Source organism: Perognathus longimembris, chromosome 20, assembly GCF_023159225.1.
Source record: "Perognathus longimembris pacificus isolate PPM17 chromosome 20, ASM2315922v1, whole genome shotgun sequence".
Lineage (NCBI taxonomy): Eukaryota > Metazoa > Chordata > Mammalia > Rodentia > Heteromyidae > Perognathus > Perognathus longimembris.
In genome coordinates this window covers 31873774-31894271 of record NC_063180.1, presented here as the reverse complement: position 1 = coordinate 31894271, position 20498 = coordinate 31873774, and the positions used below count along the sequence as shown (strand labels likewise).

At 55.8% G+C, this 20498-nt stretch overlaps 1 protein-coding gene across 3 annotated transcripts; it reads left to right on the top strand.

Annotated features, from left to right (window-relative positions):
- Positions 1-13058: 13058 nt before the first annotated feature.
- Positions 13059-17675, top strand: Aen (apoptosis enhancing nuclease). 3 transcript variants are annotated; one of them, XM_048329706.1, is made up of 4 exons: positions 13059-13142; positions 14549-15152; positions 16633-16833; positions 17039-17675. In XM_048329706.1, exons 1-4 carry the CDS (start codon positions 13105-13107, stop codon positions 17255-17257), a joined length of 1062 nt encoding a protein of 353 aa, XP_048185663.1. In that variant the 5' UTR covers positions 13059-13104; the 3' UTR covers positions 17258-17675. The 3 variants fall into 3 exon arrangements, with proteins under 3 accessions (XP_048185663.1, XP_048185664.1, XP_048185662.1); XM_048329707.1 differs by having other exon boundaries at positions 13104-13142; positions 14464-15152; XM_048329705.1 differs by lacking the exon at positions 13059-13142 and having other exon boundaries at positions 14305-15152.
- Positions 17676-20498: the final 2823 nt, after the last annotated feature.

Genomic DNA, 20498 nt, shown 5'->3' with positions numbered 1-20498 from the left:
AACCTCAGACTTCTGTGTAAAATCATCCCATCTTGCTGTCAAACACTTTGAGTGTGTAAAATACAGAGTGAGTAAACACTGGAGAGTTCTTCCAGCAAGATGTGTGTGTATGTGTGTACACGTGCGTGCACGCACCCACCGGCACTGGGGCCTGAACTCAGGGCCTTGCGCTCTTGCTTGGCTTTTCACTCAAGGCTGCGTCTCCACCACCAGAGCCTTGGCTTTGGCTCCTCAGGTGTGTACACAGGCTTGTTATCTCCTCTGGGATCCTGAAGGTGGCTGGGCTGTTGCGGGGTGGGGGGTAGCAGTAGGAGTTGGGAGATGGAGAAGGGTGAGTTCTCTGGGTGCTGAGTTCAAGGTGCACAGGCCCGTGTGTCCTGAGGAACTGTGGTGGTGAGAAAAGGAGAGGATTCTACACGCTGGCTGGTTCCCTGGGCTGGGGGCAGAGAAGTGGCCCCGGGACTGGCTTCAATGCCCCCTCAGGGGTGGACAAGGCTGTGCTGTGCTGCTCCAGGAGGAGGGTGGGATCCCCAGGGTGAGGGAGGGGCAGAGAACCAGGCTGCGAGCAGCAGCCCCCCCGCCCACCTGGGAAGCAGTTGCCATGGTCACAGGGGACTTTTGCTGTGAAGTGCAGGGACCCCACCCCGCCCTCCCCAGGATGACGTCCCCAGCATCCTGGTCCCTGACAGGCCACCTGTGAGCTGGCTTGGGCTTTAAAGCAGCTGTTCCTGGGGGGCCCCCCCAGCGGAGGCTGCTGTGTGCACACTGCACTGTGCCCCAAATCCACCCGGCTCTACCGGCACCTGAGGAGCAGGTAGCGCTTCGCGGAATAGTTCCTCCAGCACCGGGCCCCTTCTGAACCCTCTCCCTCCCCGCGTCCCCCCAAACAGCTGAGAGGAACGGATCTTGGGGTCAGGGATGCAGAAAGAAGCGTTCTTCCCTCTCCCTTCGCGGCTGTTGGTGAGCTACGGCAGGTAAAACCGCAGCCAAAGCCGGGGGTCCAACCCCTTCCCGAAGTCAAGCCCAGCTCTGGGGTGGGGGGGTACCCTGGGCAAGGGGGTGGGGGGCCCAAAGGTTCAGTCCTCCTACCACCAATCCAGGGGTGGCAAGGCGGCGCGGCAGCCCGGCAGCCGAGCGCTCCCACCTGGCACTCAGCAGCCCAAGTTATGGGGTCTCCCTGTGTGTGGGGATTGGTGACCCCACAGCCTCAGGAGGGGACGATCCGGGGACCCGGCCACCCCCAAACCCTCCGCCGATGCCGCAACTCGCCCCGTAGACTCCAGGCAGCGCGGACCTGTTGCGTGCAGCGCCCCGGAGTCGCCGGAGTCGGGGTGCGCAGGATCCACGCGCCCGGAGCCCCGACTCGGCTCGCAAACACCACCACCACCACCACCCACACTCCAAGAAGCCCGGCACTGGAGGGCGATGGGGAGGCGACGGGAAGCAGCGGGGCACCCCATCCCGTGCCGCCCGCTCTTCTTCCTCGTGCGCTTTGCAATTGCAGCAAAGGACCCCGACCACCTGGAGGAGGACTCGCGCCCTGTCCCAGGGGCGCCCCGTGGGTGCGCAGGTGAGCCCAGCACAGGTGCGTCCTCGTCTCGCCTTTCCCGGGTGGGGTCCCCGCCTCTCTGTGGAAGCCCCCCTCCCCGCCCCCCGCCGCCCAGGGCCTCTCTGCCCGCGAATCGGAGCTTCCAGGTTCAGCACCAGGAGTTGGACAGCGCCTCGTTCCCGGAGCCGTGCGTGTGTGTGTGTGCGCGCGCGCGCGGACGCGCGCTTGGTCCGCTCTTGGGCTGTGCCTCGACCTCCCTCCCAGTCCCCGAGCCACGCAGAGGCGGCCAAGCGGTGAGGTGGGGGTTGCCGAGAAAGTGGAGAATGGGTGCGGGGGGGGGTGGGGTGGGGTGGGATTCAGCTTCCTTCCCCCCCACCCCAACCCCTGCGTTCCTTTGGGGGAGTCGCTTTCTTGGAGAACATTCTACTACTTCCCCTACAAGACAACCCGGGGCGGGGGGTGGGGGGTGGGGTGGGAACTGGCATTGGTGTCCTCTTGCCTTTGCCCCCCCTCGCCCTCTTCCGTCTGTCTCTCTTTCCTTCCCTCCCCTCCCCTTCCCTTCCCCACAACTATGTTCATAATCTTTCTGGAATGAATGAAGGGGGGGGGGGAAGCATGGTGCAAAGCAAGATACATTGGGGCTTAGGCGAGAAGCCCATTTTCTCCGTGTGCAGATAGAATCTATCCACAAAGGTGCGGCCAGGTAGGTGCTTTTGTGTTAGTTTTTTAATCCTTAGCCAAAAGAGCCCAAAGTGCCCTTTGGAGAAGCAGGAGAGGTGATCTTTTTTGTGTTGGTTTTTTTTTTTTTTTTTTTTTTTAACCATGGATGGGGAAGCGGGGGGGGGGGGAAGCTGCCACAAAAGGGCTAACGGAGGTGGGGGAGGGGAGACGCGGACAGGATGTGGAGCCTGAGGCGGTTGCTAGGCAACCGGAAGCAGGGGCTGCTTCCGGTTGCCTTGGTTACAGTGAGTGGAGGGGCTTTGGCCACTAATTACCCAGTGAGCACCTTGATGCTTTAGAATGTCTCTTGGTGTCTCTGCCTTCCTGGAGCTGGGGTGGGAGTTAGCCCTGATCCCACATAACATACCTCCCCCAACCCCCCAACCCCCAATATACAACCCACCATCATTCCAGGAAGAAAGTCAGGGTTTTGGTATTTTTTCGTTTTAAGTCAAGGCACTAGGTCAGGCTTACTGTCCTTCCTCACCCATGCTCCAGAAAAGTCATCTCAACCTGCCCCACCATTTATTTGGAAATTTTCAGTTCACTTGCGCTCCCCACCCCCACTCCCGTTTATTTCTTTCACACTAGGAGCACTGACTTCTCCTTTCTAAGTTAGAAACAAACAAACAAGAAAAATGTTGGCTCTTCATGAATGAACAAGGATGACAACCATAAAAACAGGCTTATTAGCTCTTTCTTTTGCCTGGTCATTTCCCCTACCTCCACGCTCTCATAGGACAGGGGGCGGGGTTCTGGATTACCCCTGCCCCACCTGTGCAGAAAGCACCAGTGAGCCACTACCCCATCCAGTTCCTCAGAGCACTCTGTCTTCCTCACAGCACCAACAACCCCCAGTACCTCTGGTCTTCCCCCCGCCCCCCCCTCCACTTCCCTGGATTGGCAAATATTGACTTCATCCCACCTGTCAGCCTCACCTGTCTCTGCTCCTTTGTAGCATCTGTGGGGAGTGGAAGGGGGAATCATCATACCTACCATTTCCCAAACTGTCATTCCCAGAATGGCTTTTAGAGGGGACATACTGGTGAGTTACCACCACAATCAGTGTCTGTGTGGTATTTCAGATAGATTCCTTCTCATTCACAGCCCAGGACTGTGCCTTTCCAAAATAACACAGAAGTGACCAAAACCCTGGAGTGGGGAGCAGTTCATCTTTGCCTTACCTATAACTTACTGGACCCACTAACCCGACGTCTCTCCTCTTCTGTTTAGCCTTCTCCTTCACACATAGCTCATATGATTTAAAAAAAAAAACACATTTTCTTGTGATTTCAATGTAAGTTTAAAAGCCAAACACTTTTCCTGTGTTACTATAGAAACTTCTTTTTGGACCAGACCACACCAGACATTGGGTTAATTTTTTTTAAATTTCTTTCATTTTCCTTCCCAAAGAAATGCTCTCCTTTATTAATTCTCTGGGGAAAGTATCCTTCATCACAGCAAGAATGTTCCATAGCAACAGCAGTTTTGTAAATAAATATAAATTAATTAATAAGAATTCTTTTTTTCCCTCTCATTTATTTCCGGACAAAGGGTTTACTTTTCCTGTCAAGCAAATAACTTGAGATCTTATTGGTAAGGATGGAAGAGCTGTTCTCTCATTGGCTGGTGTATACTGCCTTGTCAACCAATTAGAAGATGCCATTTATCCTTTTCTGACTAGCCAAGTGATTAGGATGCTCAGAATGACTGAATCTGCCTTAATTATACCTAGTAGCAAAGGATAGAACTCAAAGAGTTCTGGGCCTCAGGATCTGGGTTTTTCTTACCCAGTTATTGATAGCTTACTTGAACATACCATTTCTTTGCTTTTTGTTTTTGTTCCTGTTGTTCATTTCCCGATGCATCACGATAACTTTCCAAATCAGTGCAGGTTTGTAGCTACCGGGACACCAAGGAAGCAGGGATGTCTGTACACCATCGGTCCCTAACATTAAGGATTTGGTGACAAATCCTTGGGAAGCTAGAAGAGGGAAAGCTGCCGTTCCCGTGATGAGCAGGGATTTCAGCTCTACCCTCTCATTTACCCTGCCTCGGCTTTGATGTCCCCACGTGCCATTCAGTTTCTTGGTTTTCTACTTTCATTCTTCCCCGTTGCCCTCTGGGTGTCTATCTGCAGTGACAAGCGGATACCCGGATGTCTGGAGCTGAGGGCCCTCTCATGCTGTGTAAGAGCAGACCACCGCTTACTAGGGCAGGTAAGTGCCGGGACAATCACACCAGCTCTGCAAGTCACTGGAGTTGGGCAGGTTATTGGTTTGTTTTCTTCCTCACTACACCAATGCTGACAGGAGCTTCCACTTAAAAAAGGAGTCAAGGATCCGCCTCCCCCCAACCCATATCCAGGACAAAACTCCAACAGCAGCCCTGGAAGATGCTGTATCGTGAGTACAGACTCCTCTGCTTGGCTTTTTCTTAGTTCTTGAGAGTAGAAGGAAGCCTGATCTCCATGTGGAGGTCAGTGGGATTCTAAGCCCTTCAGTATCATCTTCATCATCATGTGCACCTTTGACAGTACTGGGGACTGAACTCAGGGCCTCATACTTGCCAGGCAGGTGCTGTACCACGTGAGCCAGGCCCTCCAGCCCCTTCTCCACTTTTGATTCCCTAAAGCATAGTTATGTCTTAAAGTCGAAGCTCAGCACTCATCTGAGCTAAATGTTCTGGCTAGGACAAGTGCCTCACCTTCCTGGTGAGGAGAATGGAGGGCCCAGCCTGTGAGCCATCGCCATCCCCCCTCCCTCCACCCCCTTCCCTCCAAACCCCAAGCTTCATACTCCCGCTTCCTCTTCACAAAAGATAAATGAAGACTCAATTAATTGTCACCATGGTTACATGGAGTGGTCACACAGAGAATCCCTTTCACCCACAACTGTCATGAGGTAAAAGAGGGGAGGGGCTTGGGGGATCGTTGTCATGGAGGAAACCATGGAAACGGCCGTTGCTAAGGGGATAGAGGAAAACTACAAGCGGGGAGTTTGGGACTCAGTAGCTCAAGGGCAGGTTACTTTTCCAAGGTCCATTTCTCCAGGACTTCAGCAACAGTGACGCTGCCTGCGTCTCCCTCCAACAACCCAGATAGAGCCGGGACAGCCAGAATTGAACCAGTGTCTACCAGGCCTGTGAGGAAGGAGCTGGGGATTTGTCCCACTCTGTACTCCCGTGATGCCCTCGGCCAACCCTTCCCTAAGTTACAGGTGTGGCTGTGTGCCGGCACTTGGGGTAGATGTTGAATGTGAGTCTCTACTCAAGTGGTGAGCTTGTAGCCGGGAAGAGATTTGGTGGCTTTAGACCCAGGGTCTAAATGGTGTCCAGAGAGCAGTCAGCATTCTTTCCTAAGTCCTTGGTGACAAGTGTGTGTGTGTGTGTGTGTGTGTGTGTGTGTGAGTACCAGGGCTTGAACTCAGGCCAGGGTGCCGTCCCTGAGTTTTGTGGTACAAGGCTGGTGCTTCAACACTTGAACCACACCTCCACTTTCTGGCTTTGGGTTATTTTATTGAAAATAAGAGTCTCATGGACTTTCCTGTCCAGAGCTGGCTTTGAACCATGACCCTCAGATCTTAGCCTCTTGAGGAGCTAAGATTTACAAGTGTGAGGCATGCAGGCCCCTCCCCCCTTTGTGATGCCCTTTAGCTTATCTATTACCACCGGAAGTCCATTTGCAAGTTCTGGGAGGAAGGCCTGCTTCCCCAGGAATCACTAAGGAGCTAACTTCTCCACAAACAGAACGCCTCATGCCGTAGTCTGCCGGGCTCTCTATCATTACAATCAGGCCTTTGTATCTGACAGGATACACTAAATATGATGAGCTAGCTGGCTCTCCACAGAGTAGCTAAGAGATTTTGGCTTAAAAAAAAAAAACTGAATAGAAAATTAAAGACAAATCCATGCTGAGCACCTGTGACTCACATCTGTAATCCTAGCTACTCAGGAAGCTGATCTAAGGATTATTGGTTCAAAGCCAGCTGCGAGAGTCTTCAATTAACCAGCAAAAAAAAAAAAAAAAAAGAAAACAAAAGCCAGAAGTGGAGCTGTGGCTCAAGTGGTAGAGCACTAGCCTTGAGCAAAAAAAAGCTAAGGGACAGCGCCCGGGCTCTGAGTTCAAGCCCCAGGATGGGCACAAAGAAATAAAAACACAGACTCCCTCTCTATTCCTTGGGTTACATGGGGAGGAGAGTCCTGGAATTACAGACCTCCCAGAGAACCTGCTGGGATCTAGCCAGGCCCAGGCAGGACGGCCCTGTGTCTGGTTGGTGGCTGGACCTCTAACCTGAGTTTCTCTATCTCCAGGCACAGCCTCCCCTACTCTGCAGAGCAAGCCGAGGACAGAGGGGTGGACCAAAGAGGAAGAGCTCCCATGAAAAGGCCAAGGGATGGGAATCACCAGTGGAGAAGGGGCCATTCTCCCCCAGTGGCCATCTAATACAATTAGGGCCTCTCTGGGCCCCCAGGACGATACATGGCTTTCCTCACATGAAGGGGCGGATACGCCCCACCTCATCAATTGGAAGCTGGCCCAGGTGTTACACCAGGGCCCCCAGCCCGGCAGAAGGGGGTGAACAGGCAGAGGGAAGGAACAGATACCCACCCAGACCAGGCCTGGACCAGGCCTAGACAGGGTTTACCTTCTCCTTCCCCTTGTGGGATCTGGGGCATGGCAGGGGTGGGGGGTGGGGAGAGGCTCCCCCCAAGGGGATGGTCACCACTATCTGGGACTCATTCTTTAGTTTCTCCACAATTCATGAAGAAAAGCCAGAGCCACGAGCTGCCGGTCTGCTTCCCTTGAAAAACAAGATTTCCCCATTATTGAAGGAAGCGTGTTTGTTATAGAAAATAGAATATTCTAGAGTCGGGGAGCCGGTGGCTTTCGCCTGTCATCCTAGCTACTCAGGAGGCTGAGATCTGATGATCCAGGATTGAAGCCAGCCCAAGCAGGGAAAGTCCATGAAACTCTTATCTCCAGTTGATCGCCAAAAAGTCCCAAGTGGAGCTGTAGTTCATATAGAAGAAAGTCTTAAGCCAAAGAAGAAGAAGAAGAAGCAGAAGCAGCAGCAGCAGCTCAGGAACAGCAGTGCCCAGGCCCTGAGTTCGAGTCCTGGTACTGGTGCAAGAAAAAAAAAGTAAGAAAATAATTGCTCTTCCCTTCCTAAACAGAGAGTCTATGGGGAGTCCTGAGCTGAGGAGGGCGGGGAGTGCAGATTTGGGGGTGGGGGGGTGGGACCAGCACCACGCAGCCCACGGAAGTGTCCAGGCTTGGCTGGCCCTGTCTGGAAGACTAGTGATTTTGTTGTTGTCTCTCCTGCTCAACAACAAATCCCAGTCTGCCACACAGTGCTGGCCCCTACAGCGGGGGTGGGGGGGGTGGGTTGGAGTGGGGAGGGGGAGGGCTGCATTCCTGCTTCTCTCCATGTGCCCTTTTCTAGGCTTTCTATGTTTCCTAACAGATGCTTCCAGAAGCCACCTGAATACTCTGGGATCTGGTAGAGCCTTCTAGAAACAAGGATGCACTCTAGTGTATGCAGGGAAGGGTTGGGTCTGTCCTCAACAGCCCAGGGCTACTGGGCTACATGACCCCCCCCCCCTTACCCCACCGCAGGGCAGGGAGCCCCTTAATGTCCACTCATTCACATACTGTGGGACCCCACAGTGGGAGGTCCAGGCTGGGGTCATGTCCATTCTGACACAACAGTGTCAGCATCGACCAGGTCAAGGCATACTCGTGGCCTGGAGCCAGCAGCAAGATGGGACAACCACCTAACGGGGCGGTTTGGAGCATATCCAGCAGTACAAGTCTGCTCCTGAGGCCGGAGGGGAGAAGACTTGTGTGTCATCAACTGCTGGGTGCTGGACTCACCATGAGCAAAACATGGCTGGCAAAGCCCAGGCCCCCACGCGCAGAAGCCTTGATTAGGAAAACAAAAAAGTGTCTAAGCCAAGACGGACTGACTACCTTCCTCCTTCCCTCCCTCCCTTCCTCCCTCCCTTCCTTCCTTCCTTCCTTCCTTCCTTCCTTCCTTCCTTCCTTCCTTCCTTCCTTCCTCCCTCCCTCCCTCCCTCCCTCCCTCCCTCCCTTCCTTCCTCCTTTCCTTCCTTCCTTTTCTTTCCTTCCAGCCTCCCTTCCTTCCTTCGTACTACCAAGGATTGAATTTAGGGACTGGTGCTCTGCCACTTGAGCACCCCCCCGGCCCCCCCCCCCGATCTTTTCTCTCTCTCTCTCTGGGGGGGGGGTTTAGTTCTGTTTTCCAGCTAGGGCCTCGTGGTCCCCCCTGGGGCTGGCCTTGTTGGGGATCCTCCTATCTGTTCCTCCCTAGAAGCTGGCATGGAAGGCACGCACCACTGCACCCAGCCTTTCTTGATGCCCCTACCTCTACCACCTTGCCCTACAGTGGGCACCGAGTCTCCATGTGGAGACCCATGGTAGAAGTGCCTTATAACCGAAACTGGGGTGGACACAATAAATACACGGGGGGGTGGAAACACTGGCTACGCTGAGCTGGCCTCCAAGGCTCCCTTCCTGTGGGGTCTTTGGCTGGCTGCTTGATGACCTCTCTGAACTGAGTCAGCCCTCCTCTGCTCCTCTCCCTTTCCTTCCCTACCTTCCATGGTCCCCTGATTCCTAACCCCAGGCCCGAGCCAGCGGGGTGCCAGTCCTGCTAGCCATCTCATTTGCACTTGAGCAGCCTGCAAATTGGTGTCTCAGCAGGCACCAGGTATGTGGTTCAAAGAGAGGGGGGGTGGTGGTGCAGGGGGACAGGGAGGGGGTGGATGGAGCTAGGGACAGGCCTCAGCACCCAGGGTTGTTGTGCAGATGCAGGGGGTGGGGGTGGGGACAGAGGGAGCCCCGCTGCTGCCCAGAGTCGGGGGAATTCTTGGTTATGAAGTCAGTGGCGCTCTAGGTTCAACCTTGTACCCATCAGTTCCTAGCTGTGTGTCTTGGAGCCAGCGGCTCATCCTCCCTGAGTTTCCAGGGTCAGGGAGTCTGGGCGCCTTTGATGTCTTCTTTCATGTGTGTCGTTGTTTTTGGTGGGTCCTGGTGTAGTATCCTGCTCACCCAGGTGGGACTCGAATCCTTGACAATAAAATCACCAGCACTCAGTCAGTCTGGCTAGGAGTCTTCATTTACCTGTGCACAGCATCTATCCACCACTCTAGGGATGGTGAAGAGCAGCACCGAACCTCAGTAGGGTTGGGCTTTCAAAGGCAAAAATCACACGTGCCACACACAGGTGGTCAACGCAAGTTAAAAACTGGTTGAGCAAGCTGTTTGCAGAAGCCAAATCTTGTAGTCAGGCTGACAGAATATTAACTCAACTTTTAGCATTTTTTAAAACCTGGCTTCCCAGATCAGTATAATTACTCTCCAGAAATTTTGCAGTTTTCCTTATAGTCACAATGGTCATCACATCAAAGCTGCTAGTCCCTATTCAAACAAGCACATAGTTACAGAAGCAGAGTTAGCAGGTTAGTAGAAAAACCACATTCCACACTCTCCCATTGTTCCGTGTTCCACTAGGGCTTGGGTGACATTTACCCAAAACATGTTCCTGTTATCCAGCCTAAATTTGCCCTTCCCCAGGCCCACTACTTTGCCTAGGCCTGCCATTTTCAGGGACTCAAAAAGGGGGCTTCTTTACACTTTTCACTTGGTTCCCATACCTGGGGCTTGAACTCAGGGCCTGGGCGCAGTCCCTGAGCTCTTCTGCTTAAGGCTAGTACTCTACCACTTTGAGCCACAGTGCCACTTCCAGTTTTCTGGTGGTTCATTGGAGATAAAGAGTTTCAAGGGGCTGGGAATATGGCCTAGTAGCCAGAGTGCTTGCCTCATATACATGAAGCCCTGGGTTCAATTCCCAGCACCACATATATATAGAAAACGGCCAGAAGTGGCGCTGTGGCTCAAGTGGCAGAGTGCTAGCCTTGAGTAAAAAGAAGCCAGGGACAGTGCTCAAGCCCTGAGTCCAAGGCCCAGGACTGGCAAAAAAAAGTTTCCCATGGGCTGGGAATATGGCCTAGTAGCCAGAGTGCTTGCCTTGTATACATGAAGCCTTGGGTTCAATTCCCCAGCACCACATATACAGAAAATGGCTCAAGTGGCAGAGTCCTAGCCTTGAGCAAAAAGAAGCCAGGGACAGTGCTCAGGCCCTGAGTTCAAGCTCCAGACTGGCAGGAAAAAAAAAAAAGTTTCACAGACATTCCTGCCCAGGCTGGCTTTGAACCATGATCCTCAGGTCTCAGCCTCCGAAGTAGCTAGGATTATAGGAGTGAGCCACCAGCACCCAGCAGTAAGGTAACTTTTGAGGAGTACCAGAGCACGAAAGGAGTGGTGAATCAAGGGCCAGGGTATCTGGGCGGCTCACTTAAAACAAAAAACCCACAACAAATAAACATCTACTACCTACCAGACTTCCCAAGCTGGTCAAGTTTCTCTCCAGTCTTTTCTCCCAGACATGTAAGGCTGTGGCACCCTCTGCTGGAATCCCTGGGTAACTGCTCTTTAGCTGCATCTCCAAGGACAAGCCAAGAGCTTTGAAAAGCTCCTGGTTCAGACCCCACCCTAGTGGAAGCAGAAACTTGGGATGTGGCTTGAGTGCTGACAATTTCTCAATGGCTTCACAGTCCGGTAGGATCGCTGATTGAAGAGTTTAGTTTATTTGTATGAAGAAACTGTAGTCTAGCACGTAGAAAGAGAGCGATTGGCGGAGAATGAAATTTCTCGAGATCGAATACAAATGTACATGTGAGAGTAACCTGGGTCTTAGAATCCTGGGACTCCTTAGGAGCTGGGGTTCATGGGAGCCTCCGTTGTCATGGCAACAGGCTACACCCTGGTAGGTCTGAAGTCCAGTCTATGTTGGGTCAGGCATCCTATTAGAGGAGGAAGCTGTGGGAATAAAATGAGTAAATGATTGACATTGGATCCCTACTTTGGTTGGCTTCTTATCTTCGAACACAGTGGATCTTAAACTTGGTTTTGTGAAAGGATCCACCATTAAAAGCCAGGAGTGATGGCTGATACCTGTGGTCCTAGCTTCACTGGAGGCAGAGATCTGGAGGTTGATGGTTTGAGGCCAGCCTCAAAGTTCTCAAGACTCCAACCAATAAAAAGCTGGGCATGGTAATAACACACTTGTTATTCCAGCTATTCAGGAAGTATGAATAGGCGGGCCTCTGTGGCTCATACCTATAATCCTAGATACTCGAAGACTGACATCTGAAGATTTTGGTTAGAAGCCAGCCTGGGCAGAAAATTCCATGAGACTTTTATCTTCAATTAGCCAGAAAAAAAGTCGGACATAGGGATGTGGCTCAATCATAGAGAGCACCTGCTGTGAGCAGAAAAAGTTTTCATAGATCTACCACTCTACCACTTTGAGCTAGAGCTCCACTTCTGGTTTTTAGGTGGTTAATTGGCAATAAGAGTCTCAAGGCCTTTCCTTCCCCAGGCTAAGTTCAAACCAAGATCCTCAGATCTCAGCCTCCTGAGTAGCTAGGTTGACAGGCTTAGGCCACCAGTGCCTGGCTCGCACCACATTTTGTATTTCAATTTGAATTTGTTAACTGTGGAAGAAAAAAACCAAACAGCAACCCTTCTTCTGACCATAGGCTCTAACTATGCATCTTTTCCTTCCAGATTGAGATAATGTTGTGATTACAGATACACATGATCAAAATAAATAACATTTCCCTAGTTCTGTCACAGGAAGGGCTGGGACAAACTGTTCTTTTGTAAAAGAACATCTACTCACATTAGAAACCATTGGGATAGACAGCATTTCTGCTACCCTTCCAGCCTAGGAAGGAACCGGGATTCCATACCTGCTCAGGGCAGAACCACCCTTGCGCCGCAGGGCATGACTTCATTAGCCTAACAAGGAAAGCTTGGTAGCTGACCGCTCTTCCTTTTTTTTTTTTTTTTGTTCCCCAACCTTTCTCAGCCTGGACCTGGTCCCTTACCTCCAGAGCATTAGTCCCTGTGGCTTTGGGTGGTGTGGGTCTCAGCCCTCTGGCCCCTCTGGGAGCCCCAGACACCCCAAATGAGGACAGTAACATACAAGAAAAGCTTTGTGCCCTGGAGCAGGCGTGCCATCTCCTGCGAACTCCTGGCAGAACCAGAACCGAGAAGGTTGAGAAGTCATCCAGGCCACACTCGGACCAGACAGGGTCCATCGGGAATCTTAAACCCCAGGCTCAAACTCCAAGAACTCTACAAGTCCGACCTGGCCACCGGCCTCCAGACAGACGCCAAGGAAAGAGACCGAGGGAAAGGCAGTGAAGGGAGATCTATTCTCCAGCAGCCACGGGAAGGGAATCGGTGCTTTCAGCAGACTTGAGTGGGGTGGGGCAGACACACGAGCCCCAGGTTAAATAGAATTGGGAGGGGAAGTCTGCACCCAAGGGTGGGCGACACGAGTTTTATTTTCTCTTCTAACTTTTTTGCAGAGGAGTAGCCGCGGGGTAGTGTTATTTAACCGGACGGCTCCCCCTGCAGACGGGCCGTGCAGCCCATAGGTTCTGCGATCTTTGCGGCTCAGAGCCCACGGGCCCACGCCCGGCCAGGGCGCACGGCGGGCGGCGAAGCGCAAGGTGTGTTCCGGGGATTTCCAAAACGCTGGCCCGCACCGCAGGCTCCCAGTGCCGGCCACGCCCCCAGAAGGAGTCCCGCCCCTGAGCCTCCGCCACGCCCAATCCCAGCCCGGCAGGGTCGACCAATCAAAAGACTTCATAGGCGGGCGCTGCGGTCCCGCGAGCCAATCATCGGGCAGTAGGAGCCGGGCTTGCCCGGGCATGTGGGAGCAGCCGGCTACTGGGAGTCCATGTGCGCGCCGGCTGGAAGAGACTCGCTAGGCCTCAGGTGGGCTCCGGGGCCGCGGGGTAGCCGGGCGTGGACAGGGCGGGGGGCAGGCGGCGGCCGCGGGGTGTCCCGGGTTCTCCCGAAGGGAGGACAGGACAGGACAGGGATACGGGCCGAGCCGCGGCCACAGCGTCACCTGGTCCCCGCCTGACCTGGGGGCGTCCCAGGACTGGAGGCTGCGGCCGGTAAGAAACCATCGCCCAGGCGGGAGGCGGGCCTCCTGCGTCACGCCACGTCACGCCGGGGTGAGGGGTGGAGCCAACGTTACACGTCACTGCCGGGTGGGCGGGCCACCTGCCTGGCTCTGCCTCCCCAGTGCTGGGATTGAAGGTCGTCGTCGTCCCCCCCCCCCCCCCCCCCGCCTTCCTCGGGGCAGATCTGCCTTTGCCAGGCTTTTGGTTGCCAATGACTTTCCAGAATCCTTAACCTCATTCAGATCTCGCAGCCAAAGCCGACGGGATCCCTAGGTCCTCTGATGGCCTGAGTTCTAATCCTTGGTTCCCCTCCTCCTTGGCCCTCCCCTCCCCCCCAAGCTCCAGGAGGTATGCCCTTGACTGTTCTGATTGTCCCCCGGCCCAGGAACTGGTTTTGTCTCTTAAAACACAGGGCCACAGAGACTTCTCCTCAGGAGACCTCATTGGCTTCTTCCAAACCTTGGCACCTGGGGCAGGAAAGCTACCCACCCTTACCCTGGACCTGCAGATCCCTCCTTCCTGCCCAGAGAAGTTGGTTAGCAGTCTAGGGGCCGGTTTTGTTCCCATTGCTGGGCTAAGGCAAACTGAGGACCTGAGCCCTTCAGTTGTAAGATGGGAGTTGCTCAGAGCCAGAGACCGCACAAGTCAGAGAAGGGTCAGGGTAGGGAAGGAATGAGCAAGCCGAGGGGCCTGGTGAGTGGGGATGGGTCACTGACCTCGCCCAGGCTCAGAATCCCAAGCTTCCTCAAGCTCTCGCTGGCATCAGCAAACCTGGCACTTAGCCTGACTCTCTGCCCTCTGCTGTAATCACCACCACTGCTACTCAGTGCTGCTCCCACCCAGACCTGTTTGTGAGGCAGCTGGGCATCCTTCACCCACTCACTCCCCAACACCCTCTGGCCATTCCCATTGGTGTCTGGTTTAGCCCAGCCTGTCCCCATCCCCCAGGAACTCTCTTTCCCCTCCCTTTGCCACCGTGGTTTTCAGTGGCTGAGAACAAAAAGGAGTCGTGGCTTTGTGCCCTAGTGACACGGGTGGCCTTCAGTGCCTGGGCCAGGCCTTTTCACGCGTTTTCCTCTGATGTAGCGGCCGCCTTTGCCTCATCACCCAGATGTCATTTCTTCCAGGCCCTGTCCTGGAGCTCAGCCAGGGCAAGGCAGGGCGGCCTAGCCCACCCCTCCTAGCCCCTCTGACTGTGTGCTCTCTCTGCAGCACACTGCCCTCGGCAAAGACAACCTCCCAGACTCGCTCTGCCCACCACCGTGGGCCCCCTGGTATGCTGCTGGGGGAAGCCACCAAGCCTTCCCAGTGCCCTGCCCAGTGCCCGCCATTCCCCAGCCTCGACGCCAAGGATGTGGGCCGCAGAAGGCAGAAGAAGAGGAGCCGGCAGCACCAGCGCTTCATGGCTCGCAAGGCCTTGCTGCAGGAGCAGGGACTGCTTAGCTCGGCCTCGGGGACCCGGTCCTCCCCACAGCCCGGCCCTTCCCAGGCACCAGGCGCACCCCCTGCCAGCAGCAGGAGCCAGCAACTGAAAGCTGGCACTGGCCATGGTGATCCATGCAACAAAAAACCCAAGGGCAGGGAAGCGCCAGGGCCCAGCAAGTGTGTGGCCATCGACTGTGAGATGGTAGGCACTGGGCCCCGCGGGCATGTGAGCGAGTTGGCCCGCTGCTCCGTGGTCAGTTACTATGGTGACGTTCTGTATGACAAGTATATCCGGCCTGAGATGCCCATCACCGACTACCGTACACGCTGGAGCGGCATCACGCGGCAGCACATGCACAAGGCCATCCCCTTCCGGGCAGCCCAGAAGGAGGTGAGTAGCACAGAGCTCTCGAGAGCCTCTGGGGAGAAGCCCTGCTCACAGGAAGAGGGACGAATGGCTGAGTTGAGGTTTTGCTCCCTAGTATAAAAGTATTGTGTGGAGGGTCAGGCCCCTCACAAAAAGTTCCAGAGCCAGGTAGGTCATCCCAACACTGAACGAGCTGGGGGTGGCAAGGTGTATCTCTCTCAGCAGCACAGGAAGCGTGGATGGGGGTGTATCAGGCTGCCCCAAACCTCAGTACCACCAAAGGAAGAACCCGCCCGCCCTGTGAGGCTCAGGTGTCGATGTGTCCGCGTGTCGGCGTCTTCCCTCAGGACTTCTCAAATGCTCTGCCCCAGTGAGCTGCAGTCCTGTCCCCAGGTTCTGGCCCTGTATGGCCCTAAAAGTCATCCTGCTGCCAGGCACCCATGGCCTACCCTAGTAATCCCAACTACTCTGAAGCCTGATTGCTGAGGATCCTGGTTTGAAGCCAGCCCAGGCAGGAAAATCTGTGTGACTTTTATCTCCAGCAAGCCACCAGAAAAACCAGAAGTGGCACTGAGGCTCAAAGTGGTAGAACACTAGCCTTGAGCAAAAGAGCTCAGGGACAGTGCACACACCCTGAATACAAGCCCCGCCAAAACAAAAGAAATCATCCAGCTAAGCAGGCTTGTACCACGGACTGCTGTGGAGGAGGCGCGGGGCCCACCTGGCAGTGGTTAAGGGAGAGTGTGCAGACACAGCGCTTACAAGATATGCTCCAGGCCACTGGTGGCTCTCGCCAGTCATCCTGGCTTCTCAGGAGGCTGCCATCTGAATGGGGATCCTGGTGTGGAGCCAGCCCGGGCAGAAAGGTCCATAAGACTGCTATCTCCAATGAATCAGCTAAAAGCTTGAAGTGGAACTGTGGCTCAAGTGGTAGAGAACCAGCCGCATGTGGAAAAGCCAAGGGAGAGCCTGAGGCCCTCAGTACACACACACACACACCCACCCCCCCCCACACCCCCCCACACCCCCACACACACACACAACCGAGCAGCAAGCACCGAGGGGAAGGAAGAACTGGGGCACGTGGAGGAGTCCTGAAAGTGGCCTGCGTCCCTTGACATTACAAAACACTTCTCCTTTACCCCAAGCCGGTTGGTCAGTTTCCAGGGTGCTGTCAGCAGGGCTTCATTGATCAGTTAGTAAATACGGTGCTTTCATTGGAGGTCACTCACTGATCAGATCAGTGTGTGATGGAGAAGTCAGAGCCACGCCATCCCTCACGCCTGTAATCCCATAGAGCTGGGGCCGTGGGGCAGGTGTGCAAGGCCGCAGGTGAGGTCTTGGGGCTGAGAACAGGCCCTGAGTCAGGGAAGGGAGAGGAGGGTCCCCTGCCGCCCGCGTGGGAGCCCATGCAGAACCTCAGAAGGGCTGGGAGAGGTGCTGCCCCCTGTGGTGGGGAGCCCCTGCCCCTGACAGCCCCCTCACCCGCCTCCTCTCCACGCAGGTCCTGAAGCTCCTGAAGGGCAAGGTGGTGGTGGGGCACGCGCTGCACAACGACTTCCGGGCCCTCAAGTACGTGCACCCCCGGAGCCACACCCGGGACACCACCTGCGTCCCCAGCCTGCTCGGCCAGCCCGGCGTCCACACGCACGCACGCGTGTCCCTGAAGGACCTGGCTCTGCACCTGCTGAACAAGAGGATCCAGGTCAGAGGGAGGGAGAGGGAGGCCCACCTGCCCTTCCCGCCATCCCCGGTCACCCCTCACGAGGCCTGGCCCTCCTCCAGGCCTGCCCAGAGGACAGCTTTCAGCCTGTTGTAGGGAGATGGGCCCCCTGCAGGCCCACCCCTTCCCCTCCCCGCCGCCGCCGCCGGGCCTCTCTCCCGGCGCTCAGCTGCGGCTCCCCTCGCAGGTGGGCCGGCACGGCCACTCGTCGGTGGAGGACGCGGCCACAGCCATGGAGCTGTACCGCCTGGTGGAGGCGCGCTGGGAGGAGCAGGAGGCTGGCAGTGTCCGGGCCAGCCCCGACGACTGGAGCCCTGACAGCAGCACGGACTTGGAGCAGTTCATGGAGGACCAGTACTGGCCCGACGACCTGGCCCAGGGTGCCAGGGGCCGCTCTGGAGAGTGAGAAGAAGCAGGCGGATGGGAAGCGGGACCGGAGTCCTGGGCACTTGCTCCTGGGCGGTGTGTCGGTGTTGTGGGGCCGGGCAGGTGTAGGCTGAGTGCCTGTCCACGTGTCCCGGCTGTCAGTGGCTTCCTTGCCCCGAGTCACCTGGGGTCACATGCTGTCACCACCAGGGTGACATTGGGGGGGAGCACCGTCTCCGTCCCCAGGCTGGGGTGTGGTCGGGTCTGGTTTGACACCCTCCCCCTCCAGCGCCATGGTCAGGGTCACAGTGGCTGGGCTCTGCTGGGTTCAGCCCCTGGCCACCTCAGGAAGCACAGAGAGCCAGACGGATGCCTGCCTGGAGGACCGGCACACTTGTTTTAACCCAGATCAGGGCCGCCCCTTCTCCCCTCCTCTGGCCTCCAAACCAAGCTGCTCCCTCTGCCCAAGCCCCGCCCTTCATGGAGAGCAGTCCCCCCCCATATGAGCACTGTCCCCATGACTGCACCCCAAGTGGGCTGCGGCACCTGGGCAGTGTCTGTGCTGTTGGCCCCTCAGTTCTGGAACTAATGTTCCTGGGGTCTCACGTATCTCTAAAAATGTCCTTTCTTGTCTCCTAAGGCCAGCTATGGAGTACTTGTGACCCCAGAACTTGGGCCTTAACTGCCAAGGGGCGCGTAGACTTGGGGCAAGTCTGTGTGTGACTTTTCATCTCAAACTGGTCTCCTCTATAGAATGGGGAGAGAGAGCTAGCTAGCTGTCAAGGTCCCGAGTACACCCACAGGTGAGGGGTAACCCTGAACCTGAGCGCTCAGCAGCAGCTATGGCTTGTGGTGGGGCTGGGGCAAAGACCCTGCAGGGGTTGGCAGAGCTACCTGGAGGCCCTGCTTGAGGTGCCAGCCACCAGCTCCTCCCTGTGCAGGCCAGGTAGCCGGGGCCCCTGCCCAGGCCCCAGGGCCCCGAGGGTGTGGGCCCCACCCCCCAGCCCGCCCTGTACAGGAGCTGGCTGGTGGTCAGCACTGCTGGCCTGGCTCCAGGACCAAGTCCCGGGTTCCTTAAACATCTGTAGTCAGTGCCAAACTCAGCCCAGCTGGAGCTTCCCGGCTTGGCCAGTAGGTGAGGGAGAGGGACAACCACCAGGAGGGAAATCACTGCTGAAATCAGCTCTGCTGTAAAACCACCTGTTATGGAATAAAGCTCAATTGGAAGATTGGTGAGGGGCTGGGCTGGGATGGGGGGGAGCCGGGGGGGTCAACACTCAACCAAGGGGGAGGTGTTCTTTTAAATCGGGAGGATGGGGCCAGGGGGTGGCCCAAGAGGGAACAAGCCAGGTGGTTGATCTGGGGAGAGGGGCAGTCCTCCAGCCCAGCATTTTGCTGGTGGGGTCGAGTCCTGTGGACTTTTCTGCTTGGAATGGCTTCGAGCCCCCATCCTCCAGGTCCCAGCCTCCTGAGTAGTCAGGATTCCATTTGGACCTTCAAGGAATTCCTTTCTCAATACACATCTGTGCGGAGTGTAACAAGATTGTTTTATTCTTGTGGTGCTGAGACTCGTATTCTGCACTAATACCCCTCGGCTGCCCTTCCTCAACCCAAGTAATAACGATGGCCCATTTATGCAACTTCCTGGCCTAAGTCAGTGCATTTGCAAAGCTGCTCATGGAGAAGAACCAAAAATGCCCTTCTGCCTCCCATTGAATTGCACAACAGACAGGGATGAAGCCTTACTGTGGAGACATGGTGCCCGCAACACCAGGCCTCAGAGGAGAGCTCAGCTCCCTGCACACACAGCCTTGCTGCTGACGGGCGGGTGGCAACAGGTAACTGAAACCCGAGCTGACTTATGGAATGGCAGGGAGGGAGGGTCACTCCCTCAGAGGGGAGGGTGCATTTTGTGCCCTGTCCCCACCCCTACTTTGTCCATCAGCCTGTAATTTTCTTTCTTTTTTTTTGCCAGTCCTGGGCCTTGGACTCAGGGCCTGAGCACTGTCCCTGGCTTCTTTTTGCTCAAGGCCACTCTGCCACTTGAGCCACAGCGCCACTTCTGGCCATTTTCTGTATATGTGGTGCTGGGGAATCGAACCCAGGGCTTCATGTATGCAAGCACTCTTGCCACTAGACCATATCCCCAGCCCCCAGCCTGTGATTTTCTGTGAACTTTCAAAATCAGTGAGTGGGTTCCCCCCCCCCACACGCCTGGCCACCAGGTGTCACTGGTGTCCTGTTGTCCTTATGGCTGCAGGATGGGCCCAAGGTCACTGGGATGAAGGATGGGCTATGTCTCTTAGGGACACAGGTCAAGGGGCTGGCACCTGCCTGAGGTCCAACAGCAATTGAGTCTCCCCACCCTCCCAGGTGGTGACCCCAGCTCTAGGTCCAACTCCAGGCAGTCCTCAAGGCCTCTTCCTGCTCCATGTTGTGGAGTGTGGATGCCGGAGGGGGGGGGAGGATCTGGGGGGAAGCAGCCCTTCCCACACTGACACCATGCTGACCACCAGCACCTTCCAGGTGGGCTCTGCCACCCTTCCCAGACCTGCACTTCTGCAGCCAGGGCCCCGTGGTTTACACCCACAATCCCATGCCGCCTGCAGGGACCCCTGAACCCCTATCCCGCCCACGAGGCGACAGCTCCAAGGCCCACACTCTACGGACCAGTGCTTGGAGATTGAGAGCAAAAGGGGACCAGGGGAACCCCAGGACAGACAGGCAGGGAAAGTATAGACCTTACCTCCAAAACTTACCAGTTCAAAAAGGGAATGGCTGTGTGGCCCAAGCAGCAAAACACCTAACCTTGCAAGCGCAAGGCCCTGAGTTCAGTCTCCAGTATCACAACAACAGCAATAATAATAATGAGAAGAAGGGCACCAGTGACTCATGCCTGTCATTCCAGCTACTAGGAAGCTGAGATGTGAGGATTGTGGTTCAAACCCAGGCCAGGCAGAAAAGTCTGTGAGACTCTTATCTCCAGTGAACCACCAGAAAATCAGAAATGTCAAGGCCGAGGCCCCAGGGGAGGGTGGCCCGTGTCAGCTGGATGCGCATGTTGGGTCTGGTGCCCCGTGGGACAGACCCAAGCTGGATGCAGTGGCCGGCTTTTCTTTGTGGTCAGTTCAGGAGAAGGCTCTCAGGCATTGTCAGAGCAGCTCCAGCCATGGGCGCACCCCGGCCCTGGCCCCCAGCTCTCCCCCGCCCCGGGCCCGTCCGCAGGCTGCCTCGCTGAGGTGCCAGCCAGCCCCATCCAGGTTCCAGGAGAGTGGCTGGCG